The sequence below is a fragment of the Bos taurus genome, chromosome X (genome assembly GCF_002263795.3).
Source record: "Bos taurus isolate L1 Dominette 01449 registration number 42190680 breed Hereford chromosome X, ARS-UCD2.0, whole genome shotgun sequence".
In the NCBI taxonomy this organism is placed as follows: Eukaryota; Metazoa; Chordata; class Mammalia; order Artiodactyla; family Bovidae; genus Bos; species Bos taurus.
In genome coordinates, this window is record NC_037357.1 from 82,434,928 (window position 1) to 82,454,761 (window position 19,834).

At 38.8% G+C, this 19,834-nt stretch overlaps 1 protein-coding gene across 5 annotated transcripts in view; it reads left to right on the top strand.

The window, feature by feature from the left end:
• Positions 1-19,834, top strand: part of OPHN1 (oligophrenin 1) — a 627,113-nt gene that overhangs the window by 455,631 nt on the left and 151,648 nt on the right. For 4 of the 5 annotated variants that reach the window (XM_024988791.2, XM_024988795.2, XM_024988792.2 and 1 more), the window contains 3 exons: positions 6,357-6,441; positions 11,738-11,796; positions 12,949-13,054. In XM_024988791.2, the coding sequence (XP_024844559.1) occupies positions 6,357-6,441; positions 11,738-11,796; positions 12,949-13,054 (250 nt within the window). The remainder of the gene's footprint in view (positions 1-6,356; positions 6,442-11,737; positions 11,797-12,948; positions 13,055-19,834) is intronic. The other variant, XM_024988793.2, reaches the window with a different exon arrangement.

The following is a 19,834-nucleotide window of genomic DNA, read 5'->3' on the forward strand; positions in this document are numbered from 1 at the left end:
AGTGCTCCTGTGTTTGGTGCATATATATTTATAATTCTTGTATCTTCTTCTTGGAGTGATCCTTTGACCATTATGTAGTGTCTTTCTTTGTCTCTTTTCACAGCTTTTATTTCAAAGTCTATTTTATCTGATATGAGTATTGCTACTCCTGCTTTCTTTTGGTCTCCATTTGCGTGCAATATCTTTTTCCAGCCTTTCACTTTCAGTCTGTATGTGTCCATTGTTTTCAGGTGGGTCTCTTGTAGACAGCATATATAGGGCTCTTTTTTTTTTTTTTCCATCCATTCATCCAGTCTTTGTCTTTTGGTTGGGGCAGTCAACCCATTTACAAATAAGGTAATTATTGATAAGTATGATCCTGTCGCTATTTACTTTCATGTTTTGGGGTCAAGTTTATACACCTTTTCTGTTTCCTTTCTAGAGATGGTTTAGCATTTGTTGAAGAGCTGGTTTGGTGGTGCTGAATTCTCTCAGCTTTTGCTTCACTGTAAAGCATTTGATTTCTCCTTCATATTTGAATAAGATCCTTTCTGGGTACAGTAATCTGGGTTTTAGGTTTTTCTCTTTCATCACTTTAAATATGTCCTGCCATTCCCTTCTGCCCTGAGAGTTTCTATTGAAATATCAGCTGTTATCCTTATGGGAATCCCCTTGTGTGTTATTTGTTGTTTTTCCCTTGCTGCTTTTAATATTTGTTCTTTGTGTTTGACCTTTGTTAATTTGATTAATATGTGTCTTGGGGTGTTTTGCCTTTGGTTTATCCTGTTTGGGACTCTCTGGGTTTCTTGGACTTGGGTGACTATTTCCTTCCTCATTTTAGGGAAGTTTTCAACTATTATCACTTCAAGTATTTTCTCATGGCCTTTCTCTTTGTCTTCTTCTTCTGGGACTCCTATGATTGGAATGTTGGGGCATTTGACATTGTCCCAGAGGTCTCTGAGGTTGTCTTCATTTCTTTTAATTGTTTTTTCTTTTTTTCTCTCTGCTTCATTTATTTCCACTTTTCTATCTTCTACCTCACTTATCCTATCTTCTGCCTCAGTTATTCTCCTGTTGGTTCCCTCTAGAGTATTTTTTATCTCATTTATTTCATTATTCATTATTGATTGCTTCTTTTATTTCTTCTAGGTCCTTGTTAAACATTTCTTGCATCTTCTCAGTCCTTGCCTCCAGGCCATTTATTTGTAACTCCATTTTGTTTTAAAAATTTTGGATCATTTTTACTATTAGTATTCTGAATTCTTTTCAGGTAGACTCTCTATCTCCTCCTCTTTTGTTTGGTTTGGTAGGCATTTATCCTGTTCCTTTACCTGCTGAGTATTTCTTTGCCTTTTCATTTTGTTTAGATTGCTGTTTCTGGGGTGGCCTTTCTGTATTCTGGCAGTTTGTGATTCCTCTTTATTGTGAAGGTTCCTTTCTATGGGTGTGGTTGGACGAGTAGCTTGTCAAGCTTTCCTGGTTAGGGAAGCTTGCGTCCGTGTTCTAGTGGGTGGAGCTGGATTTCTTCTCTCTGGAGTGCAATGAAGTGTCCAGTAGTGAGTTTTGAGATGTCTATGGGTTTGTTGTGACTTTGGGCAGCCTGTATATATAAGCTCAGGGCTATGTTCCTGAGATGCTGGAGAATTTGCATGGTATGTCTTGCTCTGGAACTTGTTGGACCTTGGGTGGAGCTTGGTTTCAGTGTAGGTATGGAGGCTTTTGGATGTGCTCTTATTAATTAATGTTCCCTGGAGTCAGGAGTTCTCTGATGTTCTCAGGTTTTGGACTTAAGCCTCCTGCCTCTGGTTTTCAGTCTTATTCTTACCATAGCCTCAAGACTTCTCCATCCATGCAGCACTGATGAAAAAACATATAGGTTAATGGAGAAAAGATTCTCCACAATGAGGGACACCCAGAAAGGTTCGCTGAGTTACATGGAGAAGAGAAGAGGGAGGAGGGAGAAATAGGTGATCAGAAGGAGAAGAGGGGGAATAAAAGGCAAGAAAGCAGTCTAGACAGTAATCAAACCCCTATGTGCTCTCCACAGCCTGGAACACCCAGCGAGGTTCACAGAGTTACATAGAGAAGAGGGAGGAAGGAGACAGAGGTGACCAGAAGTCAGTTCATTTGCTCAGTCATGTCTGACTCTTTGTGACCCCATGAACTGCAGCATGCCAGGCCTCCCTGTCAATCACCAACTCCTGGAGTCCACCCAAACCCATGTCCACAAAGACGGTGATGCCATCCAACCATCTCATCCTCTGTCATCCCCTTCTCCTCCCGCCCTCAATCTTTCCCAGCATCAGGGTCTTTTCAAATGAGTCAGTGCTTCGCATTAGGTGGCCAACCTATTGGAGTTTCAGCTTCAACATCAGTTCTTCCAGTGAACACCCAGGACTGATCTCCTTTAGGATGGACTGGTTGGATCTCCTTGCAGTCCAAGGGACTCTCAAGAGTCTTCTCCAACACCACAGTTCAAAAGCATCAGTTCTTTGGTGCTCAGGTTTTTTTACAGTCCAACTTTCACATCCATACATGACTACTGTAAAAACCATAGCCTTGACTAGACAGAACTTTGTTGGCAAAGTAATGTCTCTGCTTTTGAATATGCTATCTAGGTTGGTCATAACTTTCCTTCTAAGGAGTCAGTATCTTTTAATTTCATGGCTGCAGTCACCATCTGCAGTGATTTTGGAGCCCCCAAAAATAAAGTCTGACACTGTTTCCCCACTTATTTCCCATGAAGTGATGGGGCCAGATGCCATGATCTTCGTTTTCTGAATGTTGAGCTTTACGCAAACTTTTCAACTCTACTTTTTCACTCTCATCAAGAGGCTTTTTAGTTTTCTTCACTTTCTGCCATAAGGGTGGTATCATCTGCATATCGGAGGTTATTGATATTTCTCCCAGCAATCTTGATTCCAGCTTGTGCTTCTTCCAGCTCAGCATTTCTCATAATGTACTCTGCATATAAGTTCAATAAGCAGGGTGACAATATACAGCCTTGACGTACTCCTTTTCTTATTTGGAACCAGTCTATTGTTCCATGTCCAGTTCTAACTGTCGCTTCCTGACCTGCATATAGGTTTCTCAAGAGGCAGGTCAGGTGGTCTGGTATTCCCATCTCCTTCAGAATTTTCCACAGTTTATTGTGATCCACACAATCAAAGGCTTTTGTATAGTCAGTAAAGCAGAAAAAGATGTTTTTCCGGAACTCTCTTGCTTTTTCGATGATCCAGTGGATGTTGACAATTTGATCTCTGGTTCCTCTGCCTTTTCTAAAACCAGCTTGAACATCTGGAAGTTCATGGTTCACGAATTGCTGAAGCTTGGCTTGGAGAATTTTAAGCATTACTTTACTAGCATGTGAGATGAATGCAATTGTGTAGTAGTTTGAGCATTCTTTGGCATTGCCTTTCTTTGGGATTAGAATGAAAACTGACCTTTTCCAGTCCTGTGGCCACTGCTGAGTTTTCCAAATTTACTGGCATATTGAGTGCACCACTTTCACAGCATCATCTTTAAGGATTTGAAATAGCTCAACTGGAATTCCATCACCTCCACTAGCTTTGTTCGTAGTGATACTTCCTAAGGCCCACTTGACTTCACATTCCAGGATGTCTGGCTCTAGGTGAGTGATCACACCATCGTGATTATTTTGGTCATGAAGATCTTTTTTGTACAGTTCTTCTGTGTATTCCTGCCACCTCTTCTTAATATCTTCTGCTTCTGTTAGTTCCATACCATTTCTGTCCTTTATCGAGCCCATCTTTGCATGAAATGTTCCTTTGGTATCTCTGATTTTCTTGAAGCGATCTCTAGTCTTTCCCATTCTGTTGTTTTCCTCTATTTCTTTGCATTGATCACTGAGGAAGGCTTTCTTATCTCTTCTTGCTATTCTTTGGAACTCTGCATTCAGATGGTGATAGCTTTCCTTTTCGCCTTTGCTTTTCCCTTCTCTTCTTTTCACAGCTATTTGTAAGGCCTCCTCAGACAGCTATTTTGCTTTTTTGCATTTCTTTTCCATGGGGATGATCTTGATCCCTGTCTCCTGTACAATGTCACGAACCTCTGTCCATAGTTCATCAGGCATTCTATCTATCCGATCTAGTCCCTTAAATCTATTTCTCACTTCCACTGTATAATCATGAGGGATTTGATTTAGGTCATACCTGAGTGGTCTAGTGGTTTTCCCTACTTTCTTCAATTTAAGTCTGAATTTGGCAATAAGGAGTTCATGATCTGAGCCACAGTCAGCTCCCGGTCTTGTTTTTGCTGACTGTATAGAGCTTCTCCAGCTTTGGCTGCAAAGAATATAATCAATCTGATTTCGGTGTTGACCATCTGGTGATGTCCATGTGTAGAGTCTTCTCTTGTGTTGTTGGAAGAGGGTGTTTGCTATGACTAGTGCATTTTATTGGCAAAACTCTATTAGTCTTTGCCCTGCTTCATTCTGTATTTATTTTAATTGGAGGATAATTACTTTACAGTGTTGTGATGGTTTTTGCCATACATCAGTATGAATCAGCCTCAGGTATACATGTGTCTCCCCATCCTGAACTCCCCTCCCACCTCCATTCCTACCCTATCCCTCTGCTGTCTCAGAGCACTGTCTTTGGGTGCCTGCTTCATGCATCAAACTAGTACTGGTCATGTATTTTACATATGGTAATAAACATGTTTCAATGCTATTCTCTCAAATCACCCCACCCTCACCTTTTCCCTCAGAGTCCAGAAGTCTCTTCTTTACATCTGTGTGTCTTTTGTTGTCTTGCATATAAGGTTGTCATTACCATCTTTCTAAATTCCATATATACACATTAATATACTGTATCAGTGTTTGTCTTTCTGACTTCACTCTGTATGATAGGCTCCAGGTTCATACACCTCATTAGAATTTACTCAAATGCATTCCTTTTTATAGTCTAGTAATAGTCCTTTGTGTATTTGTACCACAACTTACTTATCCATTCACCTGCGGATGGACATCTAGGTTGCTTCCATGTCCTAGATATTGTAAACGGTGCTTCAGTGAACATCAAGGTGTATGTGTCTCTTTCAATTCTGGTTTCCTTGGGGGTGAATGCTTAGTATTTTAGTGAACCTTTGCTTCTGGCTTATGATCTTCACAAATATTGTTCAGTTTTGTTTCAGTTTTCCCCCTTAGAAGAGACAGGGGGGCATTCCAGTTCTGGAGTTGTGAATTTCCCCTTTCCCAGGTCAGTCAAGTTCTGGTAAAATAGTTTCTTTGAGCGTAGGCCTTAATCAGAAAAACAAAATGGTCAATGCATATTTTTAAATGGCTAATTTTCTTATCCGCTTTTCAGAATTACAGTAACATGATGGAATTTTTCTCAGATCTTCACTGTGAGAATCTGATAAGGCTCCTGTAGGTAAAACTCCCAAAAGCTTGGGAGTCCCCTAGGACTGGGCCTGCTTAAAATTTTTAACTCTCAAGCCTGTTCACACTGCTGCTGCTACTAAGTCACTTCAGTCGTGTCTGACTCTGTGTGACCCCATAGACGGCAGCCCACCAGGCTCTCCCATCCCTGGGATTCTCCAGGCAAGAACACTGGAGTGGGTTGCCATTTCCTTCTTCAATGCAAGAAAGTGAAAAGTGAAATTTTTCTATGCCTAGATTGTGCTAAAAGCTAGCCAGATAAAGAGTCTGTCAGTTCATAACACAGATATTTATAGAAAATAATCAGAGTGAAACACAACAGAGATGAACATCACACAATGGAAACATGGAGGAATGAACAAATACACCTAGTATCTGGTGCATGGTAGCTGCTTAATAAGTATTTGTACAAAAAAAAAAAAAAAAAGTTCCTGATGTTAACATTGAGGTGAGGGTAATTAGAGACACTTTGGGAATGAGTTGGCATTTGAATTAAGCCTATGAAAGCTGAACACTTATCGACTTTACCACTTAAGAGGTTCACAGTGAGCCTCTAGCAATTTGCCAGTTATTGATTAGGTTTTCATAGTCCTGAACTGGTTCCCAAGGACTTTTCTGCTCTTGGGCTTATGCCCTATATGTTTTGATTTTCTGTGTCTGCTTGTCTGTTTCTTCAGCTTGCCCTATGACCTCAGTTCTCTGATGGAGCTAAGAGGAGTTGATTTTCAGGTTGTTCCATTTTTTTTTCTTCTTGTGTGAATGCAAGAGTTGACTTCCAAGCTCCTTGCATGCTTAACTGGAGTGCAAGGAAATTTTTTGATACCTCAAAGACATGTTTGTTGTAAAGTTTTCATTTTGTGAAAGCTCGTTAGAGTAACTATCTTTTAATTAATGTACTTTATTTTTCTTTTAAAGGGGTAAAATCTAGTATCTTGTGAAAAATTAACTTTTTTCATTTTTTTTTCTTCTTGAATAGATCCTAAATGCCCAGGAGATATTGATTTTCATAATAGTGACTGGGACATTAAGACAATCACCAGCTCCTTGAAATTCTACCTCAGGTATGTCTAATATGATTTGGAACATTGCTTTTCAGAAATGATCGAATTTGGATGGATGGAGATGGAGTTAATGTATCCCAATTTTGGGAGTTTAGATAGAATTGCTAAAGAAAAAAGAATGAAAAGAATTTTTGTTAAATAAAAATGTACATTAGGAGCCTTTTTTTAAATTGGGAATTTAAGCAAGGGAAACATCAAAATAATAGAATTATTATTGAAATGTGGGTTTCTGAAGAAAATTTGCTTTAAAAACAATTTGAAGGTTTGCCTTTATGCACAGATAGGGTGATATCACAGTGGGCTCACCAGCAAACTCAGGAGTTGGGAAAATTCAAGATTTTTAACCTGTATTGTTGGATAATAATAATTTTGAAACATTAAATTGCATTTACACATGCATAATTTGTGTATTTGTATGTCTTTTTTAATAATGTGAATAAAACCCAAAAAAATACAAATATAAAAAAGTTAGAACTTAAAAAGAAAAAAAAATGTTAGAACTAAATGAAGTGATGGCAGTAGGAAAAAATTAACTCATGAGCAAAATTTGGGGATGCACAATGACAGTTTATTGGTATAACTTTATACTGCATAAAATTATTTGTGACATATATACTTTTTAAACTCATTCATTTCTTACCATTTTCTATGTCCCATAGTATACACCATACTTTATGTGCTAAAATGTCTTTTCAGTTATTGTACTCTTTAGTCAATAAGATAGCTATTTATGATATGAGAAATGTCATTACTCCAAATAGATTGGGTCCCAGATATTGTTATTAAATGACCTTCTGCTATTGCATCATCTTAGAACTTTAAGTAAATATGAATGCTCTATTCAGGAGTATTTCTCTTGCATTTGCCAAAGAAGAAAATCACTGTTCTAAGAGGGTTTATTCTGTGCTGGGCAATATTCTAGTTGCTTATGTTGACAATATCATTGTTTTTCTCACAGTAATCTTATGAGGTAGGTGTTACCATACTTATTTTACAGATGAAGAATTACAACATACTTTCTCCCTCATTAAGTAATATTCATGATCACAATTCATATTATTTGAACCCAAGTATCTCTAACTTTTAAAGCCATTGGTATTAGAGCATCTTATTTCCCTATTCTCCACATCCCATAGGCTGTGACCTTCTTAGAATTGCTTGGGTAATTTAGTAAAGACATAGCAATCTGCTATGCACACTTCAGGAGACTCATGATGATGATAATAGTGCAAGTAAATGATTCTATGTCTCTAGCCTCTTTAAAAGGAGTTACTTTTTTAAGAGATTTACATAGGGTAAGTCCCTCCCACATTTTACCTTTGCCAGATCATTGCATAATAAGCAGTGAAGCCCATTTGAAATATGAACGTGAGACTTTTGAATGGCCAGCACCTCCAATAAGAGATATTTATTGTTAAGAGTCTTATGAGCCTTTAATATGTACTAGCCAGTTAATACCTTTTCAATTTCTTTTTTTTTAAATTGTATTGGTATCTTCAAAATGAACTTGCTTCATCTGTGTTTTAGATACCTAATTCACCCCTTGTCTCTAATATTCTAGAAAATTACTCTAAAAACCATCCCTTTTCTTTTCTGTATCTTTAACCTTTCTCATTTAATGGGTTCTTTCCTCTGAGCATACAAATAGGAAGACCCCAACCACAGAAAACTAACCAAAATGATCACATGGATCACAGCTTTGTGTAACTCAGTGAAATTATAAGCCATGCCATTTAAGGCCAGCCAAGACAGATGGGTCATAGTAGAGAGTTCTGGTAAAATGTGGTCCACTGGAGAGGGGAATGGCAAACCACTTCAGCACTCTTGCCTTGAGAACCCCATGAACAAATATGATCCAACATTGCACATCTCTCGAACCTTGTGTTTTGTTTCATTCATTCATTTTTTCCACCATTCACTAAACCATTCAGTAAACATTTCTTGAGTACCTACTCAGTGCCTAGCATAGTATCTGGCAGTTGGTACACAGTTGTGAGTAGATATGACCTTAAAAAGCTCATAGTTGGGACTTCCCTGGTGGTCCAGTGGTTAAGGGTCTGCCTGCCAATGCAAGGGTCACTGACTGAATCCCTAGTCAGGGGAGATACCATATGCCACAGCACAACTAACCCTGTGTGCTGTAACTACATTTGAGGGATATGACAGTAAAGAGTAGCCCCTACACTGCAACTACAGCAAAGCCCATACACAACAATGAAGACTCAGCACAGCCAAAAACAAATAAAACATTTTTTTTAAAGTTATAGTCCAGTGAAATGGACAGACAAAAACCAATTATACCAATATAATGAACTGTAATAAGTGCTCTGAAGGAAAACTGCAAAGTGGGATGCCGTCATATAATAAGAAAGCCTGATTTATTCTGGTTTTCGTTTTGAACTGAGGTTTGAATTATAACTTGGAGTCAACTGGCAGGGGGAGGCAGTTCCAGACAGAAATACCTTCATATGCAAAGACCTTGAAGCACAAGGAGGACTCTTTTAAGGAACTACATGTACCAGTATATGTGGAGTATTGAGTGTAGAGGGAGGGAGAGATATGTAGGGCCAGATCATTCAAGGCCTTTTAGGATATTTTTAGAATTGGAGTATGAATATATATTTAAAGGAATGGGAATATACTGAAAGATTTTAAGCAGGAGGTTATATGATGAGATTTGCATTTTGAAAAAATATAGAGATGAGATTAGAGAGAGACAAAATAAGTAGAGGTGGAAACCAGTTAGCAAGCTGTTGCTGTGGTCCTGGAAAGAGATTATGCTTCTGTGGGACTAGGGAGTAGCATCGGGAATAGACAGAAATAAGCATAGTCAAGAGATTTAGGGAATAAACTTGGATATGAAGATGGAGGAGAGGGAGATAAAAGAATGACTTCCACATTTCCAGCCCATGCAACCAAATGATGGTCATACATTTACTGATTTGGGAAACATTAAAAAAAAAAAAAACCTCATTTGAGGGAGATGACAAATTAGGTTTTAGATATGTCAAATCTAGGTGTCTTTATAGAAACTAGGGCAAGAATTTTAAATAGGCAATCTGATATATAGGAAATGTATAGGAATGTAACTCAGAGAATTCTGGGCTTGAGTTAAAAAACTGGGGATCATCAACAGTGCAGATGACAACAGGAGGCAGGAGCTTAGATGAAATTGCCTAGTGAGATATTTCAGCCCTTCTCAATCTAGCTTCAGTGTATGAAGTAATACACACTCCCACCTTTACTTTTAATCTCCGAGTTTACTTTCTAACCCACTGCAAATCTGACTTGCGCCCTCTCCTCTATGAAGCTGCTCTTGCCAAGGTCACCAGTGATTCTCAATGCTAAACACAATGGATGATTGTCAATCTTTACCTTATTTGATCTCTTTGTAGCATTTGAAGCTGTTAACAAGCCCTCCTTGAAACTCTTTCTTCTTTTGGATTCTGTTAATCCATTACTTTTGGATTTTCTCTCACCTCTTTGATCACTTTAAGAAGTCTCTTTTATGGACTTTCTACCTGGTATTTCCCAGGGCTTTCTTCTCATTTTGCTACACTGGAGGAATGGAAAATACAAATATTTACAGGAACAAGGATATGAAAATGACTGAAGGACTACTTTCATATTAAACTACTTTCATATTAAACTTGTTGCCTATAAAACCCTTACTTGCATGGCAATCCCTTTGTTTATATATAAACAGCAATATTCTTTACTCCCGCAAACAACCATAGGAGCCCAATATAGACAGATCTTTCCATTTTTCAATAGAGACAGACAATATTGATCTTGTATGTGAAATACTCAATTTTTTTCATATTATGATGACTGATTCAATTCCATTTCTTTTTTATACACTCTTCTGGACTGGAAAGAAATGTTGAAAGACCTCATGTAACTGTTAGCTGCCAGTTCACCATCTGTCCTTGAGCCATGGTATTCGTTCTTATGGTTCTAATAAGCCCTGCTTCTCAGATCTGGAAAAGCACTTCATCCATCTTCCTAATAAACATCTGTCTTTGGCTATCCCAGAAACCCCTCAGACATAGCATCTCTACTTCCCTCTGAATCAATTTCTAATATGTTCAGTCCCAAACCAGATTACTCTGGTTTTGTGTACCCAAACCAGATTACTCTGTCCCTCATCAACATTAATCTTTCCCTTATAACTGTTGAAGGAGCTGTCTTTAATGTCTTTCAAATAACTCTCCTCACCCTTTCTTTCTACCCCTAATGGCACTATTTTCATTTAGGCTTTTATTATCTCTTGCCTATATTACTACAATAAGAGCAGTGGCAAGCAGTATAACATAATGATAAAGAACATGGCCTTGAGACAGACTGCTTACTTCCGCCACTTACTAACTATGTGGCTTAGGATGAACTATATAACTTTTCTGAAGCTCAGTTTCCTTATCTAAAAAATGAAGATAATATTAGTATCTACCTTACAGGGTTGTCATGAGAATTAAATGAGTAAATATATGTTAAACACTTAGAACAGTGACGAGTTTGCTATTATTACTATTATTAGTGGATTGCTTCCTTCTTCTCGGCCATGTACTACCCACTTTTATCATTGTACTTGTTACCTTACATTGCAAATTTTGTATATGATACTTTCCCCAACTAGACTGTTAGCTCCTTGAAGGTTTAGACTACGTCTAATTCATCTGGATCCCCAATACCTGGCACAATGCCAGTCACAAGTAGGTGTTCAGCCTATGTATATAGACCACACCACGCAGCATGTTGGATCTTGGTTCCTTGACCAGGGGTCAAACTCGTGCCCCTTGAAGTGGAATTACAGAGTTTTAACCACTGGATCACTAGGGAAGTCACTCAACCAGTATTTTTTGACTAAATAAAGAAACCTGTCTGAGCCTCAATTTCCTTTTCCATTAAACAGGGATTTGAATTACTTCTTCACAGGATTTTTGGAGGGATCAAATGGCAGGACAGATGTAAAAGAACTTGGAAACTGAGGAACTAATGAACTGTAAGGACTTCATAGTATCAATCGTAGTGGGTCCACTTTTTGCAGGGCTGGTTTTTGCCTCTTTTCACTTTGGGGAACTAGTTGGAGACCCTGCTCGAGGTCTCAGCTCATACTTTCTTCTGTTGAATTACGAGCAATGAGAATTCCTCTGACAAATTTTCAGATGAACAAAAAATGCATATAGTCATATCAATCTGTGAGCTCAGAAACTTCAGCTTTACTTCTCACAGAACTGAGATTCTAAGGCCTCACTACTCCCTCCCCAAAGGAACTTACAGTCTTCATTAATTTCAGGAATCTTTCTGAACCTGTCATGACCTATAGACTTCACAAAGAGCTGGTCTCTGCTGCCAGTAAGTATTTATGTTACTTAGTTAATTGTGTTTTCCTGGCTTCTAACTAATATTTACAACAATAAGCCTAGAAGACTGCTTGAGTGAAAGTAAGGGAAAAAACAAACATACTTACAGGTTTTGTCCACTGTCAAATGAGGATATTCTTACTTGCTAACTCACGTGCTGTATTAGTTTTCATAAATTAGTGTTAGTTGAGTAAATTGGAGAAAACTGTCTAACTTGAGGGATGCAAAAGTTCTGAGGACTTGACTGATTGATTGTGCCTTATATCAGAACAAGCATATTGGCTCACATTGCCAGGAAACAACAAAATGGTTCCATTACAGTTATTGTTTCAGGTTTTTTTCAACACTTTGCCCTTTCAAATGGTTTTCAATTGTCTTGTGAATTATTACTCTTTATTTTTTTAGTGCTAGCATCACAATGTTTAGATTATGAGACCAGTGGTGAGACTGGAGGAGTACATAGGAAATAAGGTATATAGAATCACTCAAAAAGTTGGCAGCTGAAGAAGCATTAAAAGTTTTGGCTGAGGCCACTGTATGAGTATCCCTCCCTACCTCCATGTGACTCTTCTACATTGTGCCTTGTATAGTATTGAGGAAAAAGATGCAGGGGATTTGTCCTCATAATGAATCTTTGTTGAGGCAAGAGAGCCTTGATTTTTACTCTGAGCTCTCTCAGTAATTTTCCTAGGAATCCAGAGGCAGCAGCACACCTCCCAGTTCCACAAGGAAATTTGCTGGGCAAGCGTTTCCAGCTGGAAGTTTACATGCAGAGCTTTAAGAGCAACCTGCTGTTTCTAGAATTCTGACTTGTTCTGATACAGTCTTCTCTTCTCTCTTCTGTTTTATCTTCTCTTCTCTCTTCTATATTATTCTCCTTTCTAGACTAATTTATTTGTTTTTAATCTATGTTTTTATCTTATAGTCAGTCTCTGTCTTCCCCCTTCAGTGTCTTTGTTTCTTGGTCTCTTTCTGTCATTTTGTCCCTGTGTCTATATATCTCTCTCTTTTCATCTCTCAGACTATGTGTCTCTGATTATCTCTGCATGTGCACATGCATGGGTGTGTGTATGTGTGTCTGTGCATGAAAATTTGCTTAATCCAATTGCCCAGAAGGCAAAACTATCTCTCTGTTCTCTCTCAGAGTCTGACAACCTGGATTATCGATTGGGAGCTATTCACTCCCTGGTATATAAGCTACCAGAAAAGAACCGAGAGATGTTGGAACTTCTTATAAGACACTTGGTCAAGTAAGTAACTTCTAGGTTTTCAGGAAGAGTTCCTGTTAGAAGAATGACACACATGATAGCGCTACAGATAAACTTTCTTTAAGCTCATTAAGTCCCAACCCCCAATTGCTTCATCCTAGGCGATCTGAGTGCTCGGTGAGAAACATGATTTTGCCTTTATCCTTGTATGTATCTTATCCAGCTCATTGTGCATCTTATCTAAGGGGTTTTCTCAGTTTAGGGATTAATACCAGATAGAATGGATTAAACACAAGCTTTGCTGTCAGATAAATCTGGTTTCAAATACCAGCTCTACCCTTTAGCTTTATAATCTTAGGAAAAGCTCTCTTAACCTCTGTTTGGTCATCTTTAAAATAAGAGTAGTATTGCCTGCCCCTTAAGACTGTTATGTGGATTTGAATGAATACAGGTAAAGTGCCTGGGACATAGGAAGTTCTCAAGACATGGGAGTCATGATTATAGTCGCCTTCTTTGCTTGCGTATGGCAGGTAGGAAGAGATAGCAGCATTTCAGAGTAGATCTGGTGATAGGCTCTAAGATGGGTGGGTATAAGGGGCATGTGTGCCCCACTGTGGTGCTTTCTGACCAGAGGGTTCAGTGTTGTGAATACAGATAAATTTACTTGACTCATAAAAGGCTGCTCTAAGGAAACAATGTGGAACAGAAAAAAGTACTATAGCCAGGAGTGAGCAAACCTGGGTTCCAGCATCAGTTCTGCTACTTGCTTTCTTGATGACCATTGACAGGTCACTCTTAAGGCCACTCCTACTGTGTTAAAAAGTAAATAAATGAGACAACAAGCTTAGAAAAAATGTGATGTATTCTAAGTCTATGCAACAAAATTAAGCTATCAGTACACTGATAAAAATGCATCTGGAAATCACTTCAAAAACAACATTCATATTTCCTCATTCTTTTTCATTCCTGTATAATGCTATATTGTTTGAATACACCATTATTTACACAAGTAGTCACTTATTGTTGGAGAATATCTCAAACACCTAGGGGATAGGTGGTGAATAGGGTGGGAGGGATAGGCATGGATGCTAGACTCCTCTGAGTCTGCCTCCTTTTGACTTTTGTGCCATATTAATATTTTATGTATCCAAATAGTAAAGTTAAATCAAAAGGAAAATAACACAAACTCTAAAATGAAATGCAAAAAAGAAAATGATTCTAAATATCAAATTCATAGCATACTAGTACAGAGAAAACAGTTATTTCATCAAACTTGTCAACACAGCTGCTAATTCATGCTAATAAAATATATTCTGAAAACAAGAAAAGTTGTGAAAAAGTTATAAGCATCACCCAGTAGGATTATTAGTACTATTATTAGTACAAATTTTGCCAAGAGAATGCACTGGTTATAGCAAATACTCTCTTCCAACAACATAAGAGACAACTACACATGGACATCATCAGATGGTCATTACTGAAATCAGGTTGATTATAATCTTTGCAGCTGAAAATGGAGAAGCTCTATACAGTCAGCAAAAACAAGACCTGGAGCTAACTGTGGCTCACATCATTAACTCCTTATTGAAAAATTCAGACTAATATTGAAGAAAGTAGGGAAAACCACTAAGCCATTCAGGTATGAGCTAAATAAAGTCCCTTATGATTATACAGTGGAAGTGAAAAATAGACTCAAGGGATTAGATCTGATAGAGTGCCTGAAGAACTATGGATGCTGGTTTGTAACATTGTACAGGAGATGGTGACGAAAATGATCCCCAAGAAAAAGAAATGCAACAAAGCAAAACGGTTGTCTGAGGAGGCCTCACAAATAGCTGAGAAAAGAAGAGAAACTAAAGGCAAAGGAGAAAAGAAAAGATATACCTATCTGAATGCAGAGTTCCAAAAAACAGCAAGGAAAGATAAGAAAGCCTTAAGTGAAAAATGCAAAGAAATGGAGGAAATCAGTAGAATGGGAATGACTAGAGATCTCTTCAAGAAAATTAGATGCCAAGGGAACATTTCTTGCAGAGATGGGCACAGTAAACGACAGAAGCATTATGGACTTAACAGAAGCAGAAGACATTAAGAAGAGGTGGCAAGAATACACAGAACTATACAAAAGAGGCCTTAATGACCCAGATAATCATGATGGGTGTGATCACTCACCTAGAGCGAGATGTCCTGGAGTGTACATTCAAGTGGGCCTTAGGAAGCATTACTACAAGCAAAGCTAGTGGAGGTGATGAAATTCAATCTGAGCTACTTCAAGTCCTAAAAGTTGATGCTGTTAAAGTGCAGTTCTCAATATGCCAGCAAATTTGGAATACTTAGCAGTGGCCAAAAGACTGGAAAAGGTAAGTTTTCATTCCAATCCCAAAGAAGGGCAATCCCAAAGAATGTTCAAGCTACTGCACAGTTGTACTAATTTCACATGCTAGGAAGGTAATGCTCAAAATCCTTCAAGCTAGGCCTCAACAGTACACGAACCAAGAACTTCCCTGTGTACATGCTGGATTTAGAAAAGGCAGAAGAACCAGAGATCAAATTGCCAACATCTGTCAGATCATAAAGAAAGCAAGGGAATTCCAGAAAAACATCTACTTCTGCTTCATTGATTACATGAAAGCATTTGACTGTGTGGATCACAACAAACTGTGGAAAATTCTGAAAGAGTTGGGAATACTATACCACCTTACCTGCCTCTTGATAAACTTGTATTTTATCAAGAAGCAACAGTTAGAACCAGACATGGAACAATGAACTGGTTCGAAATTGGGAAAAGAGAATGACAATGCTGTATATTGTCACCCTGCTTATTTCAACTTATATGCAGAGTGCATGAGTGTGTGGTCAGTAGCTTTAGTCTTGTCCAAATCTTTGTGACCCTATGGACTATTGCCTGTCAGGCTCCTCTCTCCATGAGATTCTCTAGGCAAGAATACTGGAGTAAGTTGTTGGGCCCTCATCCAGGGGATCTTCCCCACCCAGGCATCAAACCTGGGTCTCCTTCATTTTCCAAATTGCATCATGTGAAATGCAGGGCTGGAAGAATCACAAGCTGGAATCAAGATTGCCAGGAGAAATATCAATAACCTCAGATATGCAGATGATACCACTTTAATTGCAGAAAGTGAAGAGGAACTAAAGAGCATCTGGATGAAGGTGAAAGAGGAGAGTGAAAAGCTGGCTTAAAACTCAACACTCAAAAAACCAAGATCATGGCATCCAGTCCCATCACTTCAAGACAAATAAATGGGGAAAAAATGGAAACAGTGACAGACTTCATTTTCTTGGGCTCCAAAGTCACTGCAGATGGTGATTGCAGCCAGGAAATGAAAAGACACTTTCTCCTTGGAAGAAAAGCTATGACAAACCTAGAGAGTATATTGAAAAGCAGAGACATTACTTTGCCGACAAAGGTCCGTCTAGTCAAAGCTATGGTTTTTCCAGTAGCCATGTACAGATGTGTGAATTGGACCACAAAGACGGCCAAACACCAAATAATTGATGCTTTTGTACTGTGAAGCTTTTGTACTGTGTTGGAGAAGACTCTTGAGAGTCCCTTGGACTGCAAGGTGATCAAAGCAGTCAGTCCTAAAGAAATCAACCCTGAATATTCATTGGAAGGACTGATGCTGAAACTGAAGCTCCAAAAGTTTGACTACCTGATGGGAAGAGCTGACTCATTGGAAAATGCACTGATGCTGGGAAAGGTTGAAAGCAGGAAGAGAAGGGGGTGACAGAGGATGAGATGGTTGGATGGCATCACCAACTCAATGGACATGAGTTTGAACAAACTCTGGGAGTTGATGATGGACAAGGAGGCCTGGCATGCTACAGTCCAGGAGTTCACACAAAGTTGGTCATGACTGAGGGACTGAGCAGCAACAACACTCTACACAAAAATAAGCTCAAAATGGATTAAAGATCTAAATATAAGGCCTGATACTATAAGTCTTAGAGGGAAACATAGATAAGCCATTCTTTGACATAAATTTTAGCAATTTTTTTTAGATCTGTTTCCTAAGGCAAAGTAAACAAAAGCAAAAGAAAACTGGGACCTAATTAAATGTAAAAGCTTTCGAACAGCAAAGGAAACCATCAATGAAATGAAAAGAAATTCTATTGAATTGTAGAAAATATTAGTATATGATAAGACTAATAAGAGGTTAATATCTAAAATATATAATCAACTCATGCAACTAAATATCAAAAAAGTGAACAACCTGATTAAAAAACAGAAAAAGGAATAACATTTTTCAAAAGATGATATACGATGATCACCAGGCTCATGAAAAGATGCTCAACACTAATAATAATCAAAGAAAGCAAATAAAATCGCATTCAGATATCACCTCATAAACATGTCAGAATGACTATCATTAGTGGGGATTGGGAGGTTGGGATTTATATGAAGACCTACAAGAGCCCAGAACTAATGCGAAAAAAGATGTCCTTTTCATTATAGAGGACTGGAATGCAAAAGTAGGAAGTCAAGAAACACCTGGAGTAACAGGCAAATTGGGCCTTGGAATACAGAATGCAACAGGGCAAAGGCTAATAGAATTTTGCCAAGAAACGCACTGGTCATAGCAAACACCATCTTCCAACAACACAAGAGAAGATTCTATACATGGACATCACCAGATGGTCAACACCAAAATCAGATTGATTATATTCTTTGCAGCCAAAGATGGAGAAGCTCTATACAGTCAACAAAAACAAGACCAGGAGCTGACTGTGGCTCAGATCATGAGCTCCTTATTGCCAAATTCAGACTTAAATTGAAGTAAGTAGGGAAAACCACTAGACCATTCAGGTATGACCTAAATCAAATCCCTTATGATTATACAGTGGAAGTGAGAAATAGATTTAAGGGCCTAGATCTGATAGACAGAGTGCCTGATGAACTGTGGATGGTGGTTTGTGACATTATACAGGAAACAGGGATCAAGACCATCCCCATGGAAAAGAAATGCAAAAAAGCAAAATGGCTGTCTGGGGAGGCCTTACAAATAGCTGTGAAAAGAAGAGAAGAGAAAAGCAAAGGCAAAAAGAAAAGCTATCACCATCTGAATGCAGAGTTCCAAAGAATAGCAAGAAGAGATAAGAAAGCCTTCCTCAGCAATCAATACAAAGAAATAGAGGAAAACAACAGAAAGACTAGAGATCTCTTCAAGAAAATTAGAGATACCAAGGGAACATTTCATGCAAAGATGGGCTCGATAAACGACGGAAATGGTATGGACCTAACAGAAGCAGAAGATATTAAGAAGAGGTGGCAAGAATACACAGAAGAACTGTACAAAAAAGATCTTTACAACCCAGATAGCCACGATGGTGTGATCACTGACCTAGAGCCAGACATCCTGGAATGTGAAGTCAAGTGGGTCTTAGAAAGCATCACTATGAACAAAGCTAGTGGAGGTGATGGAATTCCAGTTGAGCTATTTCAAATCCTGAAAGATGATGCTATGAAAGTGCTGCACTCAATATGCCAGCAAATTTGGAAAACTCAGCAGTGGCCACAGGACTGAAAAAGGTCAGTCTTCATTCCAATCCCAAAGAAAGGCATTGCCAAAAAATGCTCAAACTACCACACAATTGCACTCATCTCACACACTAGTAATGCTCAAAATTCTCCAAGCCAGGCTTCAGCAATATGTGAACCATGAACTTCCAGATGTTCAAGCTGGTTTTAGAAAAGGCAGAGGAACCAGAGATCAAATTGCCAACATCTGCTGGATCATTGAAAGAGCAAGAGAGTTCCAGAAAAACATCTATTTCTGCTTTATTGTCTATGCCAAAGCCTTTGATTTTGTGGATCACAATAAACCATGGAAAATTCTGAAAGAGATGGGAATACCAGACCAGCTGACCTGCCTCTTGAGAAATCTGTATGCAGGTCAGGACGCAACAGTTAGAACTGGACATGGAACAACAGACTGGTTCCAAATAAGAAAAGGAGTATGTCAAGGCTGTGTATTGTCACCCTGCTTATTTAACTTCTATGCAGAGTACATCATGAGAAACTCTGGGCTGGAAAAAGCACAAGCTGGAATCAAGATTGCCGGGAGAAATATCAATAACATCAGATATGCAGATGACACCATCCTTATGGCAGAAAGTGAAGAGGAACTAAAAAGCCTCCTGATGAGAGTGAAAGAGGAGAGTGAAAAAGTTGGGTTCAAGCTCAACATTCAGAAAACTAAGATCATGGCATCTGGCCCCATCATTTCATGGGAAATAGATGGGGAAACAGTGGAAACCGTGTCAGACTTTATTTTTGGGGGCTCCAAAATCACTGCAGATGGTGACTGCAGCCTTGAAATTAAAAGACGCTTACTCCTTGGAAGGAAAGTTATGACCAACCTAGATGGCATATTCAAAAGCAGAGACATTACTTTGCCAACAAATGTCCGTCTAGTCAAAGGTCTGGTTTTTCCAGTGGTCATGTATGGATGTGAGAGTTGGACTGTGAAGAAAGCTGAGTGCTGAAAAATTGATGCTTTTGAACTGTGGTGTTGGAGAAGACTCTTGAGAGTCCCTTGGCCTGCAAGGAGATCCAACCAGTCCATTCTGCAGGAGATCAGCCCTGGGTATTCTTTGGAAGGAATGGTGCTAAAGCTGAAACTCCACTAGTCTGGCCACTTAATGCGAAGATTTGAGTCAATGGAAAAGACTCTAATACTCGGAGGGCTTGAGGGCAGGAGAAAAAGGGGATGACAGAGGATGAGATGGCTGGATGGCATCACTGACTCCATGGACGTGAGTTTGAGTGAACTCCAGGAGATGATGATGGACACGGAGGCTTGGCGT